This window comes from Lycium barbarum, chromosome 4 (genome assembly GCF_019175385.1).
Source record: "Lycium barbarum isolate Lr01 chromosome 4, ASM1917538v2, whole genome shotgun sequence".
NCBI lineage: Eukaryota > Viridiplantae > Streptophyta > Magnoliopsida > Solanales > Solanaceae > Lycium > Lycium barbarum.
In genome coordinates, this window is record NC_083340.1 from 141,359,650 (window position 1) to 141,386,192 (window position 26,543).

The 26,543-nt window shown below is 37.0% G+C and overlaps 2 protein-coding genes across 9 annotated transcripts; both read right to left on the bottom strand.

The window, feature by feature from the left end:
• Positions 1-478: 478 nt before the first annotated feature.
• On the bottom strand, positions 479-10,169 carry LOC132636700 (WD repeat-containing protein 26 homolog). 8 transcript variants are annotated; one of them, XM_060353695.1, is made up of 6 exons: positions 9,876-10,120; positions 8,421-8,739; positions 5,009-5,865; positions 3,321-3,422; positions 2,193-2,822; positions 479-864 (listed from the first exon to the last, which is right to left on the bottom strand). In XM_060353695.1, exons 3-6 carry the CDS (start codon positions 5,765-5,767, stop codon positions 637-639), a joined length of 1,719 nt encoding a protein of 572 aa, XP_060209678.1. In that variant the 5' UTR covers positions 5,768-5,865; positions 8,421-8,739; positions 9,876-10,120; the 3' UTR covers positions 479-636. The 8 variants fall into 8 exon arrangements, with proteins under 8 accessions (XP_060209678.1, XP_060209676.1, XP_060209679.1 ...); XM_060353693.1 differs by having other exon boundaries at positions 5,009-5,869; XM_060353696.1 differs by lacking the exon at positions 8,421-8,739 and having other exon boundaries at positions 5,009-5,869; positions 10,021-10,169.
• A 10,106-nt stretch (positions 10,170-20,275) lies between these two features.
• Positions 20,276-21,405, bottom strand: LOC132637937 (uncharacterized). Its single transcript, XM_060354949.1, has 2 exons — positions 21,340-21,405; positions 20,276-21,031 (listed from the first exon to the last, which is right to left on the bottom strand). Exons 1-2 carry the CDS (start codon positions 21,403-21,405, stop codon positions 20,276-20,278), a joined length of 822 nt encoding a protein of 273 aa, XP_060210932.1.
• Positions 21,406-26,543: the final 5,138 nt, after the last annotated feature.

Genomic DNA, 26,543 nt, shown 5'->3' on the forward strand with positions numbered 1-26,543 from the left:
AAAAAAAGAGCAACAGCAAAGATTCAAGGAAAAAACAACTGTTAACGGTGACTACTGAATAAGTTTCTTCGACTTGAATTAGGTTAAAACCCAAGTCAATAGCAGGCAGAGCAAATGACTGAAGATATACAATGAACAGATCACTTTTCTCCAAGAAAAGAAGATTTTTCTTATCCCAGCCAGTGATCCTACCAAACAAAGCCATAATGAAACCATCTAAAAATACTAGAAATACCATTCTTCACACAATTATGAACTATAACACAAAAACAATGTGAGAACTTGCTTATCAGTAAGTGAGAAAACCTCATAGTTCTCCCATTTTCCCATGGGCCAAAAGATGAGTCTCTCACTCAAAGTTTTGGAGATCAAAAGTTGGCCTTTTGAAATTCTGGGCTAATGTCTACTTTCTTGATCGGTTGAATATCAAAGATTCATAACCCACAAGAAATCAACCAAAAAAATATAGAAACTGAGATGGAGAAGTTCATGATTTATTGCCGGACTGAATGCAATATGCATGTTCTTGTTTATCGAAAATGTTAAGCTTGATGCTGTAAACGAATGTACATAGAAAGCAAATGGTCAATGAAAGAAATCTTGTAATGTTTCACTCGCCGATTCACCTCCGAGACTTCACGATCCGCCATTGCAGTAGTGCACACCATTACTAACAGTTCCAGTTGCATTGCTATTGTGCTTCATGTTTCCACTAGCCAAGCCCCATATGCGAATAGTACGATCATCGCTCGCTGATGCGAGCATATGAGGATTTGCTGGGTTCCAACTAACACAGTTGACAGTCCCAGAATGTCCAGCCAACTCCACAATGACTTGTGATGAGCATTTGTGCCATATACATACCTGAAATATGGTACGAGATCAAGATCAAATCCTCTCTCTGGGATATAACACTGAGAAAATACTCTCTCCAGGATAATAAAGATGTCAAAGCACACAAAGAAAGAAATAAAAGCAGGACATTGTCATCTTTGGGAGCAGAAGACAGGCCAGAACGACCTTACTTTTGATTGTTCAAAAAACAAAAAGGAACTTGGAGTTGGTGCCCAAATAACAAATCGCTAGCAAGATTCATTTCGACCCATCACAGTTCTTATGGGTGTCAAATGGGGGCTAGGCTGGATTTGAACGGGTTAAAATGTGTTGAGTTAATAAATGAACGGGTCATCACTTGGGCTAAAATGGGCTAAAAAAAACATGTCATAACTCAACCCGCTCAATTCTTATTAAGTTTTTAATTTCTTTGTTTGTTCTTTTATAATATTTTTTTCTTTATTATAGCTATATATAACATATCAAACTAAAAAAATAACTTTTTGAAAATATTCTTACAAGGTTTTTATGGGTCAATTTGGGCTACATATCAATTCAATATGGGCTAGATATCAGCCCAATTTTTAGATGGGCTGAGCTAATAAATGGACAGGTCAATAACCCGTCCAAACTTGAATGGGTAGGGCAGATCATGTTTTCATGGGTTAATTTTGCCACCCCTAATAGTTCTCAATCATTTCATGGCACCAGGCAGTAGCGGAACCAGAATTTTCACCAAGGGGGTTCAAAAATATGAAGACGTAAATACACGAAGAAGTCAAGGGGGTTCAACATCTACTATATACACATAAAAAAATAATTTTAACCTTGTATATATAATGTGATTTTCTCCGAAGGGCTTCAGATGAACCCCCCCTGGTGCCTACCTAGCTCCGCCCCTGGCACCAGGTATGGCTGAACCGTCTACAATCGGGAGAAGCTAATTCACATAGAAGAATTAGGGTGTCCTACATCTCTTTGCTGATGCAAATAAGTAAGAACCAAACAAGCGATAGGATTGAAAGAAAGAATAGGAAAGAGGGTAGTAACTGTATTAGTACAAGATCCAGTATATCTGTGATCTCTGCCCAGTAATCAGGAAAGGAATAGAAAAACTTTTTACTGGTATATGTTTACATCTGATGCCAATTTTCAGTTTTCAGGTTTTGTGTTGCTAACCAGACAGCTCATGTGTACCACCGATATAAAACTTCCATTACAAAAAGAGAATAATATGTGGTCATGAAAAAGATGCATTCGTGGTCAAAAGACGTAAACCATCCGAGTAGAATTGTCAAATTGCTTGAATATGAAAATAGGCATACAAATCATAATAACAAAAAGATTTGGCCAAGTACCTGTGAATTCTCACTCCCACTGGCAATGAAAGATTGATCTATTCCACCAAAGCAAGACCGTACGACAAAGCGTTCTCGTTTATGCCCTTTATATATGGCTATAAGTCTTATACTCCCCTCTATACTCCAAAGATGTATTTCTTCGTTCCAAAGACTTATCAATATATATCTATTGTCTGCGGACAATACAAATGAAGTTATTGCTTCGTCCTCCTGAATTATTCGCTTTTCTTTTGATTCCAATCCAAATAATAGTATCATATTATCTTTACAAACAGAGACCATGTGTTTCCCATCCCTTGTTATCTCCAAATCTGCTATTCTACTAATCCGATGGCCTTTCCAACACTCCAGCTCTTTCCCTGCAAGATCCCACATGCTAATGCTTTTGTCAGTAACACCACAAAATATCCTTTTGCCATCTGGAGCCCATCCACAGGAGGTCAAACCAAGACCATGTTTCATGTAAGTATGTATACATTCACCGGAGCTCACATCCCACCGTCTAACAACCTCCTCTTCTCCACAAGTGAGAAGCTGATTGTCATCTGGGCCCCATGAGATATATGACACAGGCTTCTCGTGACCAGAAAATCGGTGTTTCAGGCAGAACCTCCCATCCAACTTCATCTGCAAAAGGGCAAATAATTGAGAGGTGAACTTAAATCTTCATTTAATCCTATCATAAAAATTCAGATTTTCAACAATAACAGCTCACTTTTCCCATGTTCTCTGAACTACCTCCCTCGGGAAAAAGAACCAGAAAACTCATCTATTTTAGATCTTTTGCCAAAAATCATAACAACAACATACCCAGTATAATCCCACAAGTGGCGTCTGGGGAGGGTGGTGTGTAGGCAGACCTTACCCCTACCTTGTGAAGGTAGAGAATCCTATACACCTATAATAGGATTCTAAAGGTCGGAGGATGAATGTTGCACATCGTATACCATTGTTAAAATGGTATTGTGGGATACATAAAATAAGAATGAAGTGAGAGAGAAGAAATTCAACAAAAAAAGTGATATTTTTAGTTAAAATTAATAGAGGGTAGAACAAGCAATAGTCAAGAGGACTTTTGATAAAGCAAAAATCTATCGAGCAATATTTAAGAGCACTTAAACTTACCTCCCATATAATAACCGAACAATCGGCAGATGATGAGGCTAAGTACTTCCCATTATGAGAGAACTGCAAAAACCAGACTTCATCTTTGTGTTCTTGTAATATCTGGTCAATTGCAAGCAAGGAAGAAACGATTAGAGCTCAACGTGATCAGTGAACCCTTCTCTTTTTTCTTTTACTTTCAACTTTTAATAATTGATCTAAACCCCTTCATTCTCAGGAGAAAAAAAATTAGTCTAAGCCCTTCTACCAATCATAGTCACGTAAATTATATCATTGTTAAAAGGAAAACCCTCCATATGAGGAATATATGCAATCAAGCTCTATACAAGGACATTACTAGAAAAACTCAAACCAAGTCGTCACATTTGACAAACTTTTCTGCATCATTCTCTAGGAAATACATGTGCAACAACAACAACAACGTACCCAGTAAGTCCCACAATGTGAGGAGGGTAGATTGTACGCAGACCTTACCCCTACCATAGGTAGGGAGGCTGTTTCCGGAAGACCCTCGGCTCAAGAAAAAGCATAGGAAAGGTTAGATAAGGGTAAACAATTCAAAGCAATTATGAAAATGAAAACAACGAAAGTGAATAAGCCATGATAAACCATTCTGTGCAAACAGATACTCGCACAAATCAAGGGGCAAGAAACTAAAGATCAATGCAACTATTCGCAAGAAAGGATAAACGCGACTACCTACTAGCCTTCTACCCTAATCTGAGTCCTCCATACCCTCCTATCTAAGGTCATGTCCTCGGTAAGCTAAAGATGTCCTAGGAAATACATGTGCCTACTTTCTTTTTGATATCTATGGAAGAATCAATAATCTACTCTCGCAGGCCTTCGAATCTAGAACGTCTAAAAGATGGATCCGAATTGACAGAGAGAAGGGTAAGAACAATAAAGCGGATATTGGACTAGGTAGAGGACAAAAAAAAACTTAATGGAAAATAGAGAGAAGCAAGAAGGGCATAAGAGGAAGAAGCATGTCAGTATTCCAATTCAATTTCGAAGATCCTAGAACCATATTATCCCAAATTGTTACAACAATCTCAATCCTAAACTAAGCCTTATATCACGATAAAATTTGAACATCTTCAAAACTTATACTCATGATTCTGAAAGTGCTAAAAAATTGAGCACTCCCTCCATTTCAATTTATGTATGTTACTATCCTTTTAACTTGTTTTAAAATTTTATAATACACGCTTGAACAGGAGCACCACAGTAATAGCCTTATACACATACTTGTACTTGCTGATATAAGAAAATAGGCAAACATTATTGACAGAATGACAGCATAATAAATATGGAATAAATCAAAATTTTACACAATAGAAAGCACAAACTTGGAACTTGATCAACACATCACCTCACACCCACTGATATAAACTTAAACTCAGATGGAACAAGTTACTAGGTGATTAATAACGCAATTACCTGACAACCAATCCTGAAAGAAATAATTACCAGTCCAATGCCTTACAGTGATCTAATATACAAAATAGTCAACAAATGTATAGATTTTGTATATTAAGTATAAATATACATATAATACACATAATCACTGTATATGTTTTGTATATTTTGGCTAGCGCCCGTAATTAATTTCGGCTGACAGGCCAAAAATGAAAAAAGCCCATCCTGAAATGTAAAAAAGCATCAAGAGTCAAATGTGATCTAACCTGCAAAGTTCGAGATGGAATCTGATCTATTCCACACTCGTGATCAGTGAGCAATGACATTTCAGTGGCTAATGAGTTGTGATACATACAAGATTCTAGTTGCAATTGAAGGGCCTGTTCAACAAGATGGATCAATCTTTTTTCAGGAATCATGACTGAAGGGGGGAGCAGTCTTTGCATTTCTTCTAGTAGCTTTGTCCTTGATTTTATTTTCACAACCTGTTGTGAAGGTGATATAATGCATAACGAAAGCTCGCGGACTCTATCGTTATTTATGCAAAGAGGTGCAATCTCAGTCCTCAATGTCTTCAAAGCATGCGTGATTTTTCCCCTCTCTAACAGTTCAAAGAATTTTTGCTCCAGTATCACAAAAGATGCCAACTTCACAATTTTTCCATCCACGAGACCGATTTGATGCAATGTGGCTACACTTTCATCCCATTTCCCGTCAAGGATTTGCTGCATGAGTAAATTTACTGGAGAGGGGTGCAAAGGTATCCCCGACTCTTCCTCTAGATACGCCCCCGTCTTCATATAACCAAGAGAATTTAATGCCTCGGCTATGATCCGAACAAATTCGGCTTTCTTGACAACTCCTTTTGTACCAACAATCTCATCGTCCCCTTGAATTTCCAGAGGACGAACCATCGAGCAACTTGCAGGATCCCTAAAAAGTGTGCCGTTCGAACGATCTGCTGATTCTCCAAATGATATTTTCACACGTTTTGAGAGTGGTTCATCATCCTCTGCGCCTCCCATGAAATATATGTCTCAGTCCATATATAACAGCAGGTGCATAAACAGATCTGGGAGTTGAAATCGTGATCTCAATCCTTCAAAGGAAAAAACACGACTACCTGCCTAACACCAGAAAAGGAAAGAACATACAATCAATAAAGTTGGAAAAGCATAACAAGAAAAAACTTAAAGTATAGGATTACTTGCTTAAATGAATCCAAGATATGAAAAATGAAATACGGAGGGAGAGGGAGACGGGGGCGGAGAAGTAGAGGAGAAAGACACAAACTGCATTAACAAGAGCGTGGTTTTAAAACATCTCATATTCACATCATCTTTCAATCTATTATATACTAAACATTTTTGTATACACTCTCAAAACCTAAGGACACGTGTACGGGTACCTGATATGGGGCGTGGATCTAAAGGTTGGATTCTTCATCACATAAATTTTAGGATTTAGGGATATGGATTCGAGTGTGGATATGGGTGAGGGGATACAGCCAATAAATGTATATTACAACATATAAAGTATATATCTCGATTGATTGTAGCTACAAAACAATTCTTTATAAACACCTAATATTTTATTCATAAAATATCTCGTGTAATAGCAAAACATTCTCATAGTTTACAACAACAACAACAACATACCCAGTGTAATCCCACGAGTAGGGTCTGGGGAGGGTAGATTGTACGCAGACCTTATCTCTACCTTAAGAAGGTAGAGAGGTTGTTTCCGAGAGACCCTCAGCTCAAAGAATTTCTCATACTTTATATAACTATATATATGACATAAACCCAACAACCAAACCAAATACCCAAGTTGTTGTAAAGCGCATTTTATTTAATGATAAGGTTATGAATCAACAAAGAAAAATGAAGCTATAGTTCTCAATCATATATGTAGTCAAAGCACCCAAGGTAAGGTGAGCAAATCAAGTGTTGGATCTCACACCCATGTCGTGTCGACACAGGTGCGCAAAGCATTTTGAAGAGTCCGAGTAACATAGCTCAAAACAATCCAATGCTACCAGTTACAAATAGCAAAGAGCCTCCCAACCATCGCCTACCCCCACATAAGTTTGCAATTAAGGAGATTTACTAAATAAAATGCCGTTATAAGACCAAACAACTTTTCTTGACAGTGTGACATACCAGCAATTGTTTCTTATACAGAATGGTTCTTCATGCTTAAGTCAAAATTGAATGTCAATAGCGTATGAACTGTGTATAAAGCAATAACAAGAGAAATGGAACCGGTAACCAAGGTTAAAATATTGTATTCAAACACCTATGAGGGCGAGACGGGAGAAAGAAAGAGGGTGGGAGGAGACTGAATTAAATGCTTAATCAACAAATAGCCCAAATCGGACATTCAAGTTTCATTATTGAGAAGATGATCCATATACAAGTATCGAACTGTTGAACAATTTGCATATTTCTTTCCTTCCAAAATCCACATAAAATGAAAGGCCCACTTCTACTCTCTTTTTTTTTTTTTTTAAATCTAATTAAGTTCGTCAACATAGAATATTTTTTCCTTTTTGAGATAAGTTTAATGCATAGATTCTTTTCTTACTTGACCAAGTCCTCATCCTTGGGTTATCAGACCAAAACAGGTGGTATTCCCAGTTATTGCAGTCTCCCAAGCCAGAATAAGAAACTAGATACAAATACACAAGTGCGGTCATCAGTATCTCCTCCTCACTTCCTATCCTCTAAGCAGGGGCTAATGAATGCTTAAGCTACACCATCCAAGATATAAACTATCTATCCTAAAAAATATAGTTAAAGAAAACATCCAAAGTTCATAAGCCACTGTCAACTTGTTAGGTCATTACAAGCTTAACATGTTAGAGAGAGGACATTTTAATGTTTTTTCAACAAGGCCTGGAACCCGGTCACCTCACTTGTAGATATGATTCTTTCCCTTAGGCCAAGCAGGTAAAATATGTTTTATTTATGAGTGCCAGTCAGACTCGAACCCATGACCTTTGCTTGCTCCAATAATATGTTGAAATGTGTGTACTGCCTCTTTAAAAAAATTGAAATTATTAGAGACGACACTTTTGTATGTGTGTATTTATGTTTGCAACAATGACTAAATTCTCAATAATCATGGTCCTCTAATTTCCAGTTGCATCTAGTATACAACAACAACAACAACAACAACATACCCAGTGAAATCCCACAAGTGGGGTCTGGAGAGGGTAGAGTGTACGCAGACCTTACCCCTACATTGTGAGGTAGAGAGATTGTTTCCGGTAGACCCTCAGCACAAGAACAAGCAAATTCAAAGCGGTACGAAAGAATATCGAAAGCAAATAAGCTAAGGCAAAACATTATAAAAGCATGATAGAGCAGTCTGGAAAAAATATGAGCAGTAGCTACCACAAATTAATACGAAAATCAAAATACAAGAAACTCGCTTTGGTTAATTCTGTTTTAGTACTGCTTTGTATTGCTTATACCTCCCAAGGTAAGGGTAGGGTCTGCATATACTCTACCCTACCCAAACCCACACTTTATGGGATTTCACTGGGTATATTGTTGTTGTAAAGTAGAAGAAACATCAGATAATAACAGAAATCGAAGGGCAAAAACTACAAAGATAATACTATGACTACTAGTAGGAAAGGACAAGCGGGATAATGTTCAACGACCTACTAACCTTCTACCCTAATTTGTGTCCTCCGTAACCTCCTAGTAAGGTCATGTTCTCGATAAGCTGAAACTGCGTCATGTCCTGTCTAATCACCTCTCCCGGATACTTCTTCGGCCTACCTCTACCTCTCCTGAAACCGTCCATAGCCAACCTCTCACACCTCCGCTGGTGCGTTAGTGCATCTCCTCTGCACATGTCCAAACTATCTCAGCCTCGCTTCTGCATCTTGTCCTCTACCGAGGCCACTCCATTTGAAGGTCAAAAACATAATCCACGCCAACAACTGCAATGGCTAGTGATCCGACTATAGATATTTGATGAGGAGCTAACCAAACAATACAACAATAGACTTAAGTGTTCACTTCATCAAACTTAGTGCAATCTATGGTCAGAACAGGTCTACACATTATCAGTATTGTCAAAGGCGCGCTTAAAGCGCGCTTAAGCCTTGAAGCGAGGCTCAAAATCAGTTGCCAGAGGCGGAACCAAGATTTAAAGTTTATGGTTCCTATAACGACCTTAAGCTAGTATTAAGGTCAAACCTCTCTATAGTAGTCATTCTCTATAACAACATTTCACTATAACAGCCAAGTTTTCTTTGGAACTTAGATTCATATTGTGTTACATCATATAGGTTCTTTATAACAACATCTCGTTTATAGCAACCAAAATTCGAAAAAAACAACGCTGTTATAATGAGGTTTGACTGTATAAATATATAGTAGAATTTTAATATTTATACAAGGTCTTAACAAGAGCTACTGAGTTCACGTGAACCCATAATCAGGCCTCTAGATCAGCTCCTAATAAAACACTCTAATTGACTATTATGCCTCAATCGAGAACTAGAAAGGACCGGCACTATGAATCTTCCTCTCTATCCATTTCGCTTCATCCAATCCCATATACAACAACAACATACCCAGTGCATCCACAAGTGGGGTCTGGGTAGGGTAGAATCTATGCAGACCTTACCCCTACCACCTTTGTGGGGTAGAAAGATTGTTCCCGATAGACGCTCGGCCAATCCCATATCAAATGACATTAATGAATAAACTTTTTTTGTTACCAACTAATTCAACTTGAAACACATCCACTCTATACAAACTCCTAAAAGTTCCAAATTAGCATAAACAACTACTAACTTAAGTTCTTCAAAACAGACTACAACAATCACACATAATCCAAATTACAAAAAGTCATTAAGTACTAATCAATAAATCCAACAAATAACTACTTACAGTTACACCTAACTCACCAATATCCATAATCAAGAATCAAACAAAACCCAACTCAAAAACAATTTAAATAAAAAAAAAAAATTACCACAAAAATATATCAATAGATTCTTGTCAAATCTTCAATAACGCTTAAGATCAAAATGGGTATACAAAAAAAGATTAAAAGTAACTGAATTTGTAATGGATAAACTCAATATGAAATTATTAAAAAAAATAATACCTTTTTTTCCCTTATTTGTCGGCACGTTAATATAATAATAATAATAATACTCTGTGTATTAGATGAGTGTAGCAAATATATGGATTTAAGAGGAAATTAAATAAAAAATTAAAAAAATAAAAAAGTAAAGAGAAATATTACTAACTATTTTGGAAGCTGTATTAATGGCGGTTTGATTGTAGTGAAGAAAAAATGGTGGAGAAGGGGGGTATTTTTATTGTTTTTTTTTTTTTTTTTTGTGTGTGTTGTATTTATATATAGTGCTTTGTAAGTATCAAAAATGAAAAAAGTATTAGTAGTAAAATATTGTTGTAATATTTGTAAGTATAGTATTGCGTGGTTCAAGAAACCACCTTTAAGAGGAACGTATAATACTGAATTTCTTTGACACGAAGATTTCTATTAAACATGTAACACCTTGTTTGGGATAGTTGTTAATTTAAATGCGATGTTTATTTTGATTGTTAATCGGATTTTATTGGATAGTATGGTTATTCATCGTTACGTAACGGTCGATTTAATCTCTGGCTACCCTCCTATTATTTTTTATTTTTTTTCATTTTATCTTTGCTTATTATTTGATGATCATATTTTATCATTTACGGTGTCTTATTATGATAGCTAACCTACTTTTTATAGATTTATCCTTCAAATTGTTTATGCTTGACATTATGTAACAACAAAAACAATACATTAGAATGCAACACAACAGGGTATATAATATGAATAATATGTAACAACCATCCAAACAAGGCGTAAGAAGGAGGAACAAATTGTGAGAATTGAACTATAAGACGTAAGCTTTGGTGAACTCAATTTTGAGTTGTATTTCTTTTCCTGCCTTGTTTAAGCTTTAAAATTATGATAATATTGCATACTTTGTGAGTAATCGAATAGGAGAATTAGGTTAAATCTATTATAAAGTTACACTGGAATGTCATAATTTGTTGTTTGAGCCAAAATTCGTATTTTACTCAAATAGTTGAATTTGTTCTAAGGTTAACTATAATTGGTAGTAATTTGATGATAACAGAATTAAGACAAACAATTTATTAGTTATTGATAAAGAATAGAAAAATAAAGAGAAAAGAGTAAACTTATTCCAATTTTGATGAACAACAGTAGTGGAGTACTTATAGCCTGTTTGGCCAAGCTTATTTTTCCCCCAAAAGTACTTATTTTTTCAATAAGTGCTTATTTGAAAAAAAGTGAGGTGTTTGGCCAAGCTTTTGGGAGAAAATAAGTGCTTTTGGGGAGTAGCATAAGTAGTTTTTCATAAGCTAAAAAAAAACAGTTTTTGCCCGAAAGCACTTTTTTGAAAAGTACTTTTGAGAAAAATACAAATAGAAGCACTTTTTAAAAGTTTGGTCAAACACTAATGAATGCTCAAAAGTAGAGAAAAGGACCAAAATCATCCATAATGTTTGGGTTTGGATCAAAATCATACATATTCTTTCACATGGTGCACTAATAGTACATTATGTTTGCATAAGTGGTGCACTTTTAGTCACAATCCCAAATAAATTTAACGGAAAAGAACAAAAATGCCCCTGAACTTTTAGAAAAGGTATAAAAATACTCTTTATTCATCTATTTTGCTAAAACTACCCCTCAATTCAACTTTTTGGCTCATTTATTCCCCTTGACTAACGGACAACACTAATTTTTTTTAAAAAAAAATAAAAATAAATTGCACATGACATTTTATTACTGAAAAATTGATTTATTCTTTTAAAAAGAAATCTGAAACCTTGGAATTTTTTTAAATTTGGAAAACTTTTTTTTAACGAGTAAAACCTTGACTAACGGACAACACTAATTTTTTTTCTTTTCAAAATGTGAAAAATTGGATTTTTATAAAAATCTGAAAAAATTATTTTTTTTATGGAAAAACTGTGTTTAAAAAAAAAAACCAGAAAACTATCTTTTTTTAAATCTAGGAGAAAATTATGGAGTATTAGTTTTGCACATTTTACTTAAAAAAACAATCAGTTTTTCAGATTTAAAAATTGAATTTTCTAAAAAAAAAATGGGGTTTCCACCCGTTAAATTTTTTTTTCCAAACTTAAAAAAATTCCACATGTTTTAATGAAAATCCAATTCTGTTTTTATATATATATATATATATATATATATATATATATATATATATATAAAAGGCTTACTACATTTGTTTTTTTAAAGAAATGGATGTTGAAAAATTATTTTTCCTTGTTCTACAAATAACGATTTTTCAGATTTCTTTTTAAAAGAATAAATCAATTTTTCAGTAATAAAATGTCATGTGCAATTTATTTTAAAAAAAAAAAATTAGTGTTGTCCGTTAGTCAAGGGGAATAAATGAGCCAAAAAGTTGAATTGAGGGGTAGTTTTAGCAAAATAGATGAATAAAGGGTATTTTTATACCTTTTCTAAAAGTTCAGGGGCATTTTTGTTCTTTTCCGTTAAATTTATTTGGGATTGTGACTAAAAGTGCACCACTTATGCAAACATAATGTACTATTAGTGCACCACGTGAAAGAATATGTATGATTTTGATCCAAACCCAAACATTATGGATGATTTTGGTCCTTTTCTCCTCAAAAGTACTTTTTTAATTAATTGGCCAAACACAAACTGTTTTTCGCTAAAAGTGCTTTTTTGAAAAGTACTTTAAAAAAAAAGTATTTTTTAAAATAAACAAATTTTAAAAGCTTGGTCAAATAGGCTATTAATCCTCAAGAATGAATGAAAGCTTGATGAACAAAGAATAAAGTAGATAATAATAATAATAATAATAATAATAATAATAATAATAATAATAATAATAATAATAATAATAATAATAATAATAATAATAATAGTGTATTTTTCTTAGTCAGACTTCCATCCTTCCTCTACAAATGAAAATCCTATTTACAGGTATATGGCCATATCTGATGCCCTTCCCTTTGTGTGTTTGTAACGGCAATCATTAATTGTTAAATTGATGATTGTCATTTAATTTCCTTGATTCTGGCCGTTAGTAACCGTTTTGTCGTTACTTCATTAATTCCATTTAATGCGTAATAAAGAAGATTTCGTATGTAGTTTCTGTTGATGTTCTATCCGTTGATCCAGTCTGTTGCTTCTCCGTAAATGCCATGCTCGGCATTACCATCTAATATTTATTCGTCATTGAATAAACTGACACGTGTTGACTACAGGTAAGTCCACGTGTCAGGTATATTTTTTTACCCATACAGATAGTCCCTCAATTTTTCGGGTTCATCGCAAAGATGTTTCCGAGAAATTGTCTTACCGATTTTCATCAATCTTCTCTTGATTAGATACTTGATTCTTCTTCCTGTGGAATAGGAAAAGTTGTAACTGGCTGCAGATCGTGGCCCACTGACGTGATGAATACGTGGCATAATCACAGAAGTTGAAAGGACTTGCATTAAATAATGAAGTCAGACGTGGGCCACGTGGCCGTTGCAGTGCCCTACATTTTACTCGTCGTTTCCCAAGGTAATGATGGTAGTTTTACCTTTTACACAAAAATTTAAATTTTACCTTCTTATTATCTCAAATTTTCCGCTCCAAAACTCTCAGTCTTCAAATTCTTTCGCGTCTTTTCCTTCTTCTTCGATTTCTTTGGTTTCCTCAATTCCTATTCATGTCTTCTCCTTCATCTTCTCAAAATATTTCATCAGAAAAGACCGTCATTGTTGACGCTCTTCCCTCTCATGTCGGCGCTAAGAAACCTAAGAGCATATTGCCTCCTAAGAAATTTATGGGTGACGTTATAACTGTTGCTGCTGACTCCAAACCTTCATCTTCATCAACTTCTGATGTTGGTGACGATGAAGCTGATATGGTTAATATACATCTGCCTTCCATTATACATCAACTTCCGAGGAATCCTTCACATACTTCAGATCTAAAGATTACTCTTCCAAAAGGCGATAACCGTGATATTTCAGAGCTAGACGGGGAAAAAATGTTTTTAGTTTCTTCAATTATTTCTCAGGTTACTGAAGAGTCTCTTGGTTCTATTCGGGAAAGGTGTGACTGGACTAATCCTGATCTCAATGTCGTAGTTCCGGGAAAGGATAAGCCTGCAACTGCTCATTTTCCCGGTTTTTTGGCGGTGTATCTCTATCCTTTTACTATTGGCTTTTCTTTGCCTCTTCCGCCGTTGATAGAAGAATTGTGCCGTCGTCTGAATATTTGTGTGGCACAAATTACACCTGGGGTTTGGCGACTGCTTCAATTACTCGAGCATGTTGCTCGTCTGGCAGGAGTGAATATTACTCTTGACCATATTTTATATTGAATTCAATTCATTTTATCCAGGGCTCTATGATTATGTTTAAAGCTCGGGGATCTAGTAAATTGTTTGATGACCCCGTAGATGGGCAAGACCGGCATTGAGGTGACGAGTTCGTATTTATCTCCACTGCTCAGCTGGTGAACGGGGATGCTGATACCTTTCTGGAGAAATGGAACGTGAGAGGTAATATTATTTTTAATAAAAGAAATTTTTATTTCCTTAATTCTTCTCCTTAAACTTCTCCTTTGTTCGGCAGCTTTTAACCCTAGATTGGTTAAACCTTCAAATATAAAGGAGTTTACTGAAGCTGTGATTCGAGCTTCGGTGAATGTTCATACATGGGGGGGCGTATGCCATTTCTAAAGGCATTCGTACTCTTAAAGAGACGAAATCGGATGGAGTGTCTACGAAAGGCAGAGGTAAGGATATTTGAAGAAATATCTTACTTTGTAATGGCGAAAAAGTTTATCTTATATTCATTTTATTCTTCTCAGGTCTTTCAAAAAAGGGAGTAGTAAAGAAACGACTAACTCTTTCGAGTGATGACGATTCGGCGTTGGAAAAAATAAGATCTCTCACTAATAAGAGGTCTAATGCCGATTTTAAGGATCCCAAAGTTGTTGGTGAGCCTGCCTTGAAGAAAAGAAAATTAAAGAAACAATTTCTTGCGGAGTCGTCAGATATTGTTGCCGAGAGGACAGGAGGTACGCCTAGTAAATTGAGGCTGATTGATGAGAGTACTGATTCTGAGGAAGATTCTTCTCTAGTTTTACATCGTCACAGGGGGATAAGTTTCCCACCTCTTCTGATATTGTTGTTATTGCAGATGAATCTTCGGTGAAGGAGATGGAAAATTTACCAGTTTTTACCGAGTGCCATAATGAAGATGACATTACGATTCCTGAGGCAGATACTACCGATGGTATTGTTGCCGACAAAACTGAGATTTGTCTTCCTGGTACTGTTGATGAAGCTGATGTTAAAGATTTGGTCGATACTGAAAACATTGATGCTAGTGTTGCCGATACTCCTACTGGTACTTCTACTTCTCCTTTTCAACAGCAAGGAACAAGTTCCCATACTATTCCTCATAATACAGCTTAACCCCTTTCCCGTTTTAGTGTTGCGATAAAGGGGAAAACGTTTGGAAAGAAGGAAACACTTTGCACGGGGTTGACTCTCGAGCACAACTTCTTCATGTAGATGATCCTGCTGCTATGTGGATGAAGACTTTCATTCCTCTCACCGTTAATCATAGTCGTTCTTTTGAACTGTCGGATAAGGACAATCTTTTAGCCAATCCTCACGCGATGAGCCGTTTTGCTCATAACTATATTGGTCCCAAAGAGAATATGATTTTAAAAAATATGCCCACTCATCAAATGGACATGGTCGCTCTCGGGCTTATGATTCAGGCTCAAACATATTTATGTAGGAGTCTTGAAAGTTCTGAAGGTGAGGCTAAACTTATTCAAAAGCTTCATGAGGAGAACGCCGTAATTGCTCAGGAAGTGAAAATTTTAAGGCGGAACGCAACTCTTTTGTTGTGGAGTTAGACAAGGCCAAAGGTGAGATAGTGGGGCTTCGAGCTGAATTGATGAGCTCGAAAAAGAAAAAGCCAAAGCTTTTCGCATAGCAAAATAGGAAGAGTTGGTTATCAGTGATCTGAAGAAAAAATTGGTGGAATCGAATCAGCTTCAAATTGATCTTCAAAACAAATTGTGGGATCAAAGTACCAAATTCAGCAAACTTGAATCTAATTTTCATACTTTGGAATTGAAAAATATCAAAGATTCTGGAGAGCTTGCACAGGCTTTGATTGATCTAGATCAAAGTAAACATGACATCCATGCTCTTCGGAAAGAGTTGGCAGATAAAGATCGGGAGCTCAATAACAAAAGTATTGCCTTCGCGGAGAATCATAAAAAATTCTCGGAGTTTATAGGTCATTCCAAAAAATTGCGTGATCACTCAAATCAACTCCTGGAACGGAAAGATATGTACAAGCGACAGATTGAAAGTATGGAGAAGGATTTTGAGGATGAAAAACAAAAGATTTATTGGGCTGTTATCAAAGCTCATCATGATTTTTTGAAGACTTTCAACCCTACTTCTTTTGATCATGTTCAAACTCTCCCCGTTGCTGAGCGGAACATGAAAGAAGCCAAAGAAATCCTTGGATATGATGAGGATGAATCTATGGCTGAAGAAGAAATGAGTGAAGAGGAAGATGATGTTAGTATCTCAAATGAGGTGGAAATTTTATCCGGAGACGCATCAATTCTTGCTTCTGAGGGTACCGTAATCGGAGAAGATCCAAAGGTCGGGGATGTTTCCGGGAGCACTCCTGTGGAAATTGCCAAAGATACCCTTTTTGAGGGTACCGTAATCGGAGAAGATCCAAACGTCGAGGATGTTACCGTAATCGGAACCACGAATATAATCAATTGAAAATAATAATATGATCGGAATCATGAATATAATCAATTGAAAATAGTAATATGATCGGAATCATGAATATACCATACAAACTTACAAAGATCATGTCCTAACTAACTTTATTTCGAACATGATTATAAGTTTATGAGTCGAGCCCGGAGGCCTTTTCCGTACATTCTTGAGGCGATAGCCTCTATTGTAAGTTCCTGGTGATAGTCCCCCATTGTTTTGTTGTGAAGTATGAAGAACTAAACAATGATACACGTATTCCATTCCCCATACATCCTACGTACTGCCTTGTTAAAAACCTTCCCGGTAAAACCCAAACGGGATAAAACCCGGGTAAGGGAAAAAGTGTACAGTTTGTCGAATGCACCTCAATGTCAGGAATGGAATAGCTAAAAATTTCTTATGTTGTATTTTTTGGAGACAACTTTCCCATCCAAAGTTTCCAATTGAAATGTTCCTTTCCCTGCATCAGCTACAACCCCATAGGTTCCTTCCCAATTTGCTCCTGGTTTGCCTTCGTTCGGTATCTTGGTGGCTGGTGTTATCATTCGCATGACCTTATTGTTGTAGTTTGGCCTTGTTGTTGTAGCATCTTTCCACTTGTTGTTTCTGTGTTGTTAATTTGATCAGAGCTAATCCTCGGTGTTCTTCCAGCAAATCAAGTCCATCCTTCATTGCTTTCATGTTTTCTGCATCCGTTGCATGTGCATATCTTATCCTTGGCTCTATTACTTCAATTGGTACCAATGCCTCAGCTCCAGACACTAGTGAAAAAGGTGTTTCTCCAGTACTAGTTTTGTGAGTAACTCGATAAGACCAAAGAACTTCGGGAAGGATATTAGGCCAACTTCCTTTTGCATTGCTGAGTCGCCTTTTCAACACTCTCAGTATTGTTTTGTTTGTGGATTCTATCTATCCGTTGACTGATGGGTGATATGGTGAGGACGTTATTCGTTTGATCCTAAGATTTTGGAGAAAATTTGTTATCTCTGCTCCAATAAATTGCTTCCCGTTGTCGCAGCTTATCTCCTTTGGAATTCCGAATCGGCATCTGATGTCTTTCCGGAGGAAATTAATAACTTGCTCTTGTCCAATCTTTGTGTATACCCCTACTTCAACCCACTTAGAAAAATAGTCAGTTGCAACAAGTAAGAATTTTACTTTAACTTTGGCTTCGGGGAATTGTCCCATGATGTCGAGTCCCCATTTCATGAACGGTCATGTGGTAATGACTGAATTTAGTGGTTCTGCAGGCTGATGTATTGCAGATGCATATGCTTGGCATTCTTTGCATCGTCTTATAAAATTTTATGAATCTTTACCCATTGTGTTCCAATAATAACCTGCACGTAGGAAGCATCGGGCTAAAGATCTCCCACCGGAGTAATTTCCACAATATCCACTATGCAATAATGGGTTCTGCGTCTGTTGGGCCTAAACACTTGGTGAGTGGCCCTCCAAAAGTTCTCCGATATAGCTCTCCATAAACCAGGCAATATCTAGCTGCTTTTACTCGTAATTTTGTGCTTCTATCTTATCTGCGGGTAGAGTCCCTTGTTGCAAATAATCAAGTATCTCATTCCTCCGATCATGTGTTGATCCCGTCGCACGTACTTCAATTTCGCAACCAATTGGATGCAATAAATGGATCACACTTCTGCTTCCTGGTTCTGTGGGATCAGCAGCTGATGCCAATTTTGCTAAGGCGTCGGCCTCGGCATTACTTTCCCGTGGAACCTACTCTAATCCCCAGTCTTTGAATCTTGCAAAGAGGTCTGAGTGTTTGATACTTCTGCATTCGTGGTTCTTTGATACTGAAAGTTCTATTCACCTGGTTAACCAGCAATTGTGAATCACAGTGTACCTTGATGCTTTCTGCTCTGTATTCCAAAGCAGGCTTTAAACCTGCAACAACAGCCTCATATTCGGCTTTATTGTTAGTGACCTTTGGGCATTTAATGGCTTGGCGAACAATTTCATCGTTGGGTACTTTTAGTACTAAGCATAATCCCGACCAACTTTTATTAGATGCCCCATCAGTGTACAGGTCCATATCCCGGAGGATAACCCCGTATTTGTGATGGTTTCTTTTTCTACTTCTAAGGTTAATTTTGAACTAAAATCTGCTACAAAATTGACAAGAATTTGCGATTTTATCGCATTTCTAGGTTGATAAGTAATATCAAATTCACTAAGTTCAATTGCCCACTTAGCCAATCTGCCGGATAATTCCAGCCTATAGAGAATACTCCGTAGGGGGAATGTTGTTACCACGACAATTGGATGGCCTTGAAAATAATGCCTTAATTTTCTAGCAGCATGTATTAAAGCTAGAGCCAATTTTTCTAAATGTGGATACCTGGTTTCAGCATCTAATAATGTTTTACTAACATAATAAATCGGAGATTGTTTACCTTCATCTTCCCTTACCAGAACCGCGCTTACTGATACCTCTGAAACAACAAGATATATAAACGAATTTTCCTCGGGGTTTGGTTTTGACAGCAACGGTGGACTTAAAAGATACCTTTTGAGTTCTTGCAATGCTTGTTTACATTCTGGCGTCCACTCAAGCTTTTGCTGCTTTTTCAGTACAGTGAAGAATTTGTGGCATCTCTCCGATGATCTTGAAATAAATCGAGATAACGCTGCTACCCGACCAACCAAACTTTGCACCTCCTTTATGCTGTTGAGATCATCAGGAATGTTTTCGATTGCCTTTATCTGGTCTGAATTTATCTCTATTCCTCGCTTTGAAACCATGAACCGCAAGAACTTTCCGGAAGACACGCCAAATGCACATTTTTTGGGGTTCAACTTCATGTTGAATTGCCTTAGTATTGTAAAGGCTTCTTTTAAATGAATCAGGTGGTCTTCAGCTCTTTCTGATTTTATAACCATATCATCTATATACACCTCCATCATTTTTCCCAGCTGATCTTTGAACATAGTGGTCACTAACCGTTGATATGTTGCACTGTCATTCTTGAGTCTAAACGGCATCACATTATAACAATGCAAACCCCTCGGAGTTATAAATGTTGTTTTTGTTTGATCTGCTGGATTCATCTTGATTTTATTGTATCCTAAATACGCATCAAGAAAACTTAACATTCTATGGCCGGCTGCTGTGTCTATCATTTGATCTATATGAGAAAGTGGAAATGGATCCTTCAGACATGCTTTGTTTAGATCTGTAAAATCTGCACACATTCGCATCTTTCCATTCTTTTTTGGTATCACTACTACATTCGATACCCATTCTGTATGCTCTACCGGTCTTATGGATCCGGCATCTAATAATCTTTATACCTCTCTTCTATGAATTTACTTCTATCATCAGGGAATCTTCTTCGGGGTTGTTTTACAGGTCTGTGATAAGGATCAATATGTAATTTGTGCGTTGCTACCTCCGGTGCTATTCCTGTCATGTCAGCGTGGCAAAAGGAAAAAACATCTATATTGTCACATAAAAATGAAATATACTTACTTGGTTGGTGCAGTTTGCACCCAAAGAACGTAAGCTTTTTCAGAGATGCATCACCAAATAGCATTGGGTCGAGATCCTCAACTAATGTCGTTAAATGTCCCTCTATTAAAGGATCACGTATATTTCCCTTTCAGCATCCTTGTTGCTTGATTTCATTTGTTGTAGTATTTAGTAGACTTGTCTATCCTTTTTACACTCGTTTTCTGGTTTGAAATGTTCTACCTTTGGCACGCCTTTCTTTATCGCCACGGCGTAACAGTCTCTGGAAATTCTTTGCTCTTCTCGAACTTCACCTATGCCCCATGGCGTTGGGAATTTGACCACTTGGTAATATGTGGATGGTACTGTTTTCATGGCGTGAATCCAGAGACGTCCAACTATCATGTTGTAAGCCATCGCAGAGGAGATAATTGAAAAAGCAGTTTGTAGCTCCACTCCACCCGCTACTACTGGTAAAATGATTTCACCTAGAGTTATTTCTGTTGAATTATTAAACCCAGTGAGCATGATGGATTTGTGGATTATTTTGCTCGTCAATTTCATCTCCTCTATGACCCTGATGTTTATGATGTTGGCAGCACTCCCTTGATCAACAAAAACACGTTTAATATCAGTATCTAAGATGCGTAAAGTAATTACTAACCCATCATTATGCGAAAATTGCATATTATCGGCGTCGGTTTCATCGAAGGTGATACAATCTTCGACGAGAGCCAACCTATCCCTCTTTTCACTTCTGGTTGTTATCCTCTTGAACTTCACGCCTGAAGTATAACTAATTTTGTTGACGTCCAGCTCTCCTGTAATATTAATATCTGCACCACCTGTAATAAAATTAACTACTCGTTTTGGCTCGGGAAGTGGTGGCGGCGCTCCTTGCTCCCTGTTCAGATAATATGCTTGCTTGCCTTTCTCTGAAAGTAACTACATCAAATGTCCTTGTTCTAAGAAATCGGCAACTGCTAATCGCAATGCATAGCAATCCTCGGTCTTGTGACCATGACCTTTGTGAAATTCACAGAAATGTTCTGGATTTCTTTTGCTTGGATCCGATTTCATTTTCCCAGGCCATTTAACCCTATTACCTAATTTGTCCAATGCTGCAACTACGTCTGATGTCGAAACACAAAAATTATAGTCCGTGAGTTTTGGAGCTCCGGTGTTGTAATTTCCTCGGGAAGTCCCTGCTGCTGGTGGTGATCTATGCAGATATTGATTATTTCTTCGTGTACCTTTGCGGCTTCCTCGTGGATAGTATGGATCATAACGTTCTCTTCTATGCGTCCTATCTCCATCATTTTTTCTGAAATTGCCTCTACTTGACGTATCCCTATTTGATGGCGATGACTTCCTCGTGATTGGATTAATGATATCCTATTTTATCCGAATTTTTGAACAGTATTGATAATATATATGGTCCTATGTTTTTGTTGGGTACTCAATTAAGTGTTTGGCGAGATCCTTTGTTGCCGGCGTTCCATCGGGGTGTAATGCATGTCGGAATGCAATCCCAACCCATTTGTCTTCAATTTGCGGCAAGGTGTTGCGGTGTTTCTGGAAGCGGTGAACAAATTCTTGGAGGGTTTCATCCCTCCTTTGTTTGATGTTGAATATATCTTCCATTCTTTTCTCTGCATTTCTTGCCCCCATTGCGTGCCTTCTTGAATTTATCCACCAAATCCGCAAAAGATTCAAGTGAATTTGGGGGCAATTTTGCATACCAATCCAACGCTCCTCCTGTCAATACTTGCCCAAACCGTTTAATCATAACAGACTGAGTCATCTTTGGCCCAATATCACAAGCGCGAATAGCGGATGTATAGGCAGTGATGTGATCTTGAAGATCGGTAGTTCCGTCATACTTTTTTATTGTTGGTAATTTGAAACTTTCTGGAACGTGTTCCAAATCTGCAGAATCTTTTCGTGGATGATAGATGTAATCACTATCTTCCTTTTTTTTTATGGCGGGTGGTGCCTCAGGTATTCTACTGATTATTTCCTCATGTTCTTTGAATTTTTTCATGTGTTCCTCAAACCGTTGCAATATTGGAACAAGTATGATTGGATTGATATCAACCTCGACATGACTTGTTGCCTCTGCTGTTACGCCGAGATCATCGGCATTGACTGGCTCCCCATTTAAGTTTCTTTGTTCAAGGGGTACTGTTCGACTTGAACCAACAATCCCGTTCAATGGAGGTGGCCGTGTGGAATTTTGCCGTATTTCCACCATCATTTGTTTCATCATCTCCGCCATTTCTCCCTTCAGGAACTTCCGCAAATCTCCTACTAGGATTGAAGCTTGATTTGGGTCCGTTATTGACGTGTTTCCTATTGTCCCATTAGTTGAATCAACCAATACCTCTTCATTGGTATTTCTGTTTCCGTCAACGGGTGGTGTAAGTGTAACTCCTGTCATAACTAAATGCACAAACAGTAGAAAATACCAAAGTAATAACGCTTGCGTAAACAGATATAAGATAGAGATCAAACTACAAAGCCAACTGTAGAATTCCCACAGACGACGCCAAATTGTTTGAGTCAAAATTCGTATTTTACTCAAATAGTTGAATTCGTTCTAAGGTTAACTATAGTTGGTAGTAATTTGATATAAATAACAGAATTAAGACAAACAATTTATTAGTTATTGATAAAGAATAGATAAATAAAGAGAAAAGAGTAAACTTATTCCAATTTTGATGAACAACAGTAGTAGAGTTCTTAATCCTCAAGAATGAATGAAAGCTTGATGATCAAAGTGTAAAGGAGAAAATAAGCCAGAAACAATAATAATAGTGTATTTTTCTTAGTCAGACTACCATCCTGTCACGACCCAACCCCGTAGGCCGTGACTGGCGCCCTAGTTGGGCACGCTGACGTATTTATTCAATCGAATCACACACACAAAATAGCATATACGGCCATAAATACTATATGCTGTCTAAAACCATATCAAACTGTTCAAACACATCTCAACGCAACCGTATGCGGATATATATATATATATATATGTCAAAAAAACGGCAAGGCTATCAAATGTATCAAAAGCCGACAAGGCTAACGGATGGCGCAACGGCCCAAAACATATACAAAGTGCACGCCGACAAGGCTGCCATAACGAATAGGGTCATACAAACACATCTGTACAGAAGTAGGCACACACACCCACAAATACGTCTACAGACCTCTAAACAGACCAACCGAATCATATGGCGGGACAGGGCCCCGCCGTACCCCTGAACGAATATATGCATACATAGCGAACAAAATATATATACCAAAAGTGTATGCTCTGAAATGAGAAGAGCGCTCCAAACAGCAGGAGAGGGTGTCCTACACTGGTGGATCACCGAACTGTGCGTCTGTACCTGCGGGCATGAAACGCTGCCCCCCGAAGAAAGGGGGTCAGTACGAAATATGTACTGAGTATGCAAAGCAGAATATACGGAAGCAAACCTGAGACATAAACGAAATAGTAGTACAGAGAATAGGTACAAATCCATCATATCAAAATGTTTACTTTAAAAATATATAAGTCATGCAGAAGGTACAGAAGAATATGGTCGCCCGCCCGTCGATGGCGCCATAACACAGCATCACACCAGAAAGATTTCAATTCTCCGAATCCCCGTCACATATCATAACACAGCATAACGCCATACACACCATAACATCATATATAAGTGGAACCCGACCCTCTTTGGCGAGTAGCTCGGTGAACCATAAGCACAGCATAACTCCGGAGTATATCAAAGTGCGCACGACAACAGAACCAGCCCGGGACTCAGCGAAGGGAATAACAGAATGCACGAGTAGAGTCGTGAGTAGTCATATGCATAAAATCATTATCATAACCTCAAACATAAGTAAAATGATCATACTTGCAAATCGAAGTAATAGTTATATCAAATTGTTTCAAAAGTTCTCTGAATTACATAAAAGAACGTCGCGGGACCCACGGACGGGTATTTATCCGAGTCGGGCCCGCCTATGGAAATCATACTCATCATAGGCCATGCAAACTCATACGAAAATATCAAAACAATCCGAGCCTTTATGCGAAAGATATGGCATTCAAAAATTTCGAAATTATTTAAAGTGAAACCTTTTTATACAAAGTTCGGAAGGCGATTATTTCAAAGACGTAATGGTTCATACTTTTATCAAATCATACATAAGAGTGCCAAGGAATATATATAGATCATATCGTGCTCGGATTTCGAATCATAGGATTTTCCTAAAGGTTCGTAATCTAGCCTATCCAAACTAAGGCATGCCAAAAGAAGGAAGGTTGGGGCTTTACATACCTCGAACGCCCTCCAAGCTAGCCGATCTAAAGTTAATCCCAATCTACGCCTCGGGCTCCCCAAGGTCTACAAATATGCCAACGAATATCCCATATTAACCAAAGGCACTTAAGCACTTATTTATTCCAAACTAACTCTAAATTCTACAGAAAATTCTGCAGCATTTCCCCCGTAAATAGGCCAACCCGAGAATTTATCTCGCTCAAAATCAACAACAACAACCACAATAACCAACCTAGCAACATCGGTAATCAATTCGAAATGCAAAATAACAATAGTAACTCTCTTTTACATCATTCAACAACTTTCCAAATATTCAATTTAACGGCTTACATTCAAGCCACAATATCGCTCACACATTCAATTATCAACCCGAATCCTTACCAACAATATTCAAGGACATCCCAAACAATTCACATAATTTTTCCAACAAGCCAATAATAATTTTTTTTTCTATGTTGGCCGAAAACAGTCCCAACCGTGAGCAGCCCCTTTTTACCACATTCCTCATTTTCCAGTCATGGTTTGTATCACAATCCAAAATGTAACGATATCGTTCTCATAAAATATACCAATTACATCAACGCATAATAAACCTCAAAACAGCCCACACAATCTCAACATCAATCTTAAGTCATTAAATGTTCATTTCAAAACTAGAATTCATAACGACGATAATTAAAACGCTAAGCGATATTAACTCATTCTTTGCTACAAATTGGAGGCTATATACACGGCTACATACCCACTTATATACATACATCGCTAGTTCTCATTCATTTGGTCACCCTACAACAATCAACATACTAAATAGAGTTAATTCATCACTTAGTCACAACACCCATTTACACAACTTCACACACCATACACGACCCAACTTCCAACATACTACATTTCATAATTTTCATCCATTTTAACATACTACAACATGAATTAAATGTTCACAACACATAAACAAGAGTAAAACTTACCTTTCTTCTCCAATTCTACACTTTGGTTAGGGTTTGCAATTGACCCCACGAATGGTTGGATGACCCAAACAACTCTTCCACGCTACTTAGGGACCTTAAAATAGTGGGTTTGAACCAAAGAAATAATTTTTGGAAGGCTTGAAATGATCTTGGCTTTTCTTCCCTCTTGGCCGTGAGCTTCTTGGTGAAGCTCTTCAATTTGGGGCTTTATTTTGCTATGAATAATGAAGAAAGATGACTTGAAGTCATCTTTTAAGTTCCACTTAATATCTCTCTTTGTTTGTGGCCCACACATGTGTTGGACCAATTAAAATTGGCCACACAATGTGTGGGACCATCTCAATATACATGGCCACAAGGCCTTATTGGTGCAAGATTTTTAAATTCCAATTTTTTTTTGAATTGTGGTCCAAATTTTTCCTAAGTGTTCAATGCCAACAATTTCATATATAATTTATGTCTCAAAATAAAATCAAAGGTCAAAAGTCTCGACTTCAAATCCCGGAATAGTCTTGGCCTTAAATTATCATAGTTAATCCGAGTTATCCCAATGTATAAAAATACGGGACGTAACACATCCCTTCCTCTACAAATGAAAATTCTATTTATAGGTATATGGTCATATCTGGTACTCTTCCCGTTGTGTGTTTGTAACGGCAATCATTAATTGCGAAATTGATGATTGTCATTTAATTTCCTTTATTCTAGCCGTTAGTAACCGTTTTGTTGTTACTGCATTAATTCCATTGAATGCGTAATAAATAAGATTTCGTATGTAGTTTCTGTTGATGTTCTATCCGTTGATCCAGTCTGTTGCTTCTGCGTAAATGCCATGCTCAGCATTACCGTATGATATATATTCGTCATTGAATAAACTGACACGTGTTGACTACAGGTAAGTCCACGTGTCAGGTACATTTTTTTACCCATACACTTGTATGTCATAATTTTGAAATATATTTTCCTTTTATTTATTTGTAGCTTTGAAACAATAGTTAGATTGAATATATCATGAAGCATATCAGTTTGTTATGACTTACAGGTCACGGTTTTAAAATGTATTTTAAAACAATAGTTAATTTCTCTTATCGACGTCTCTTCACTCAACTTAAGAGTATTTTAGTCCGTAATTATTTCGCAAATATTAAAAGTAGGGAC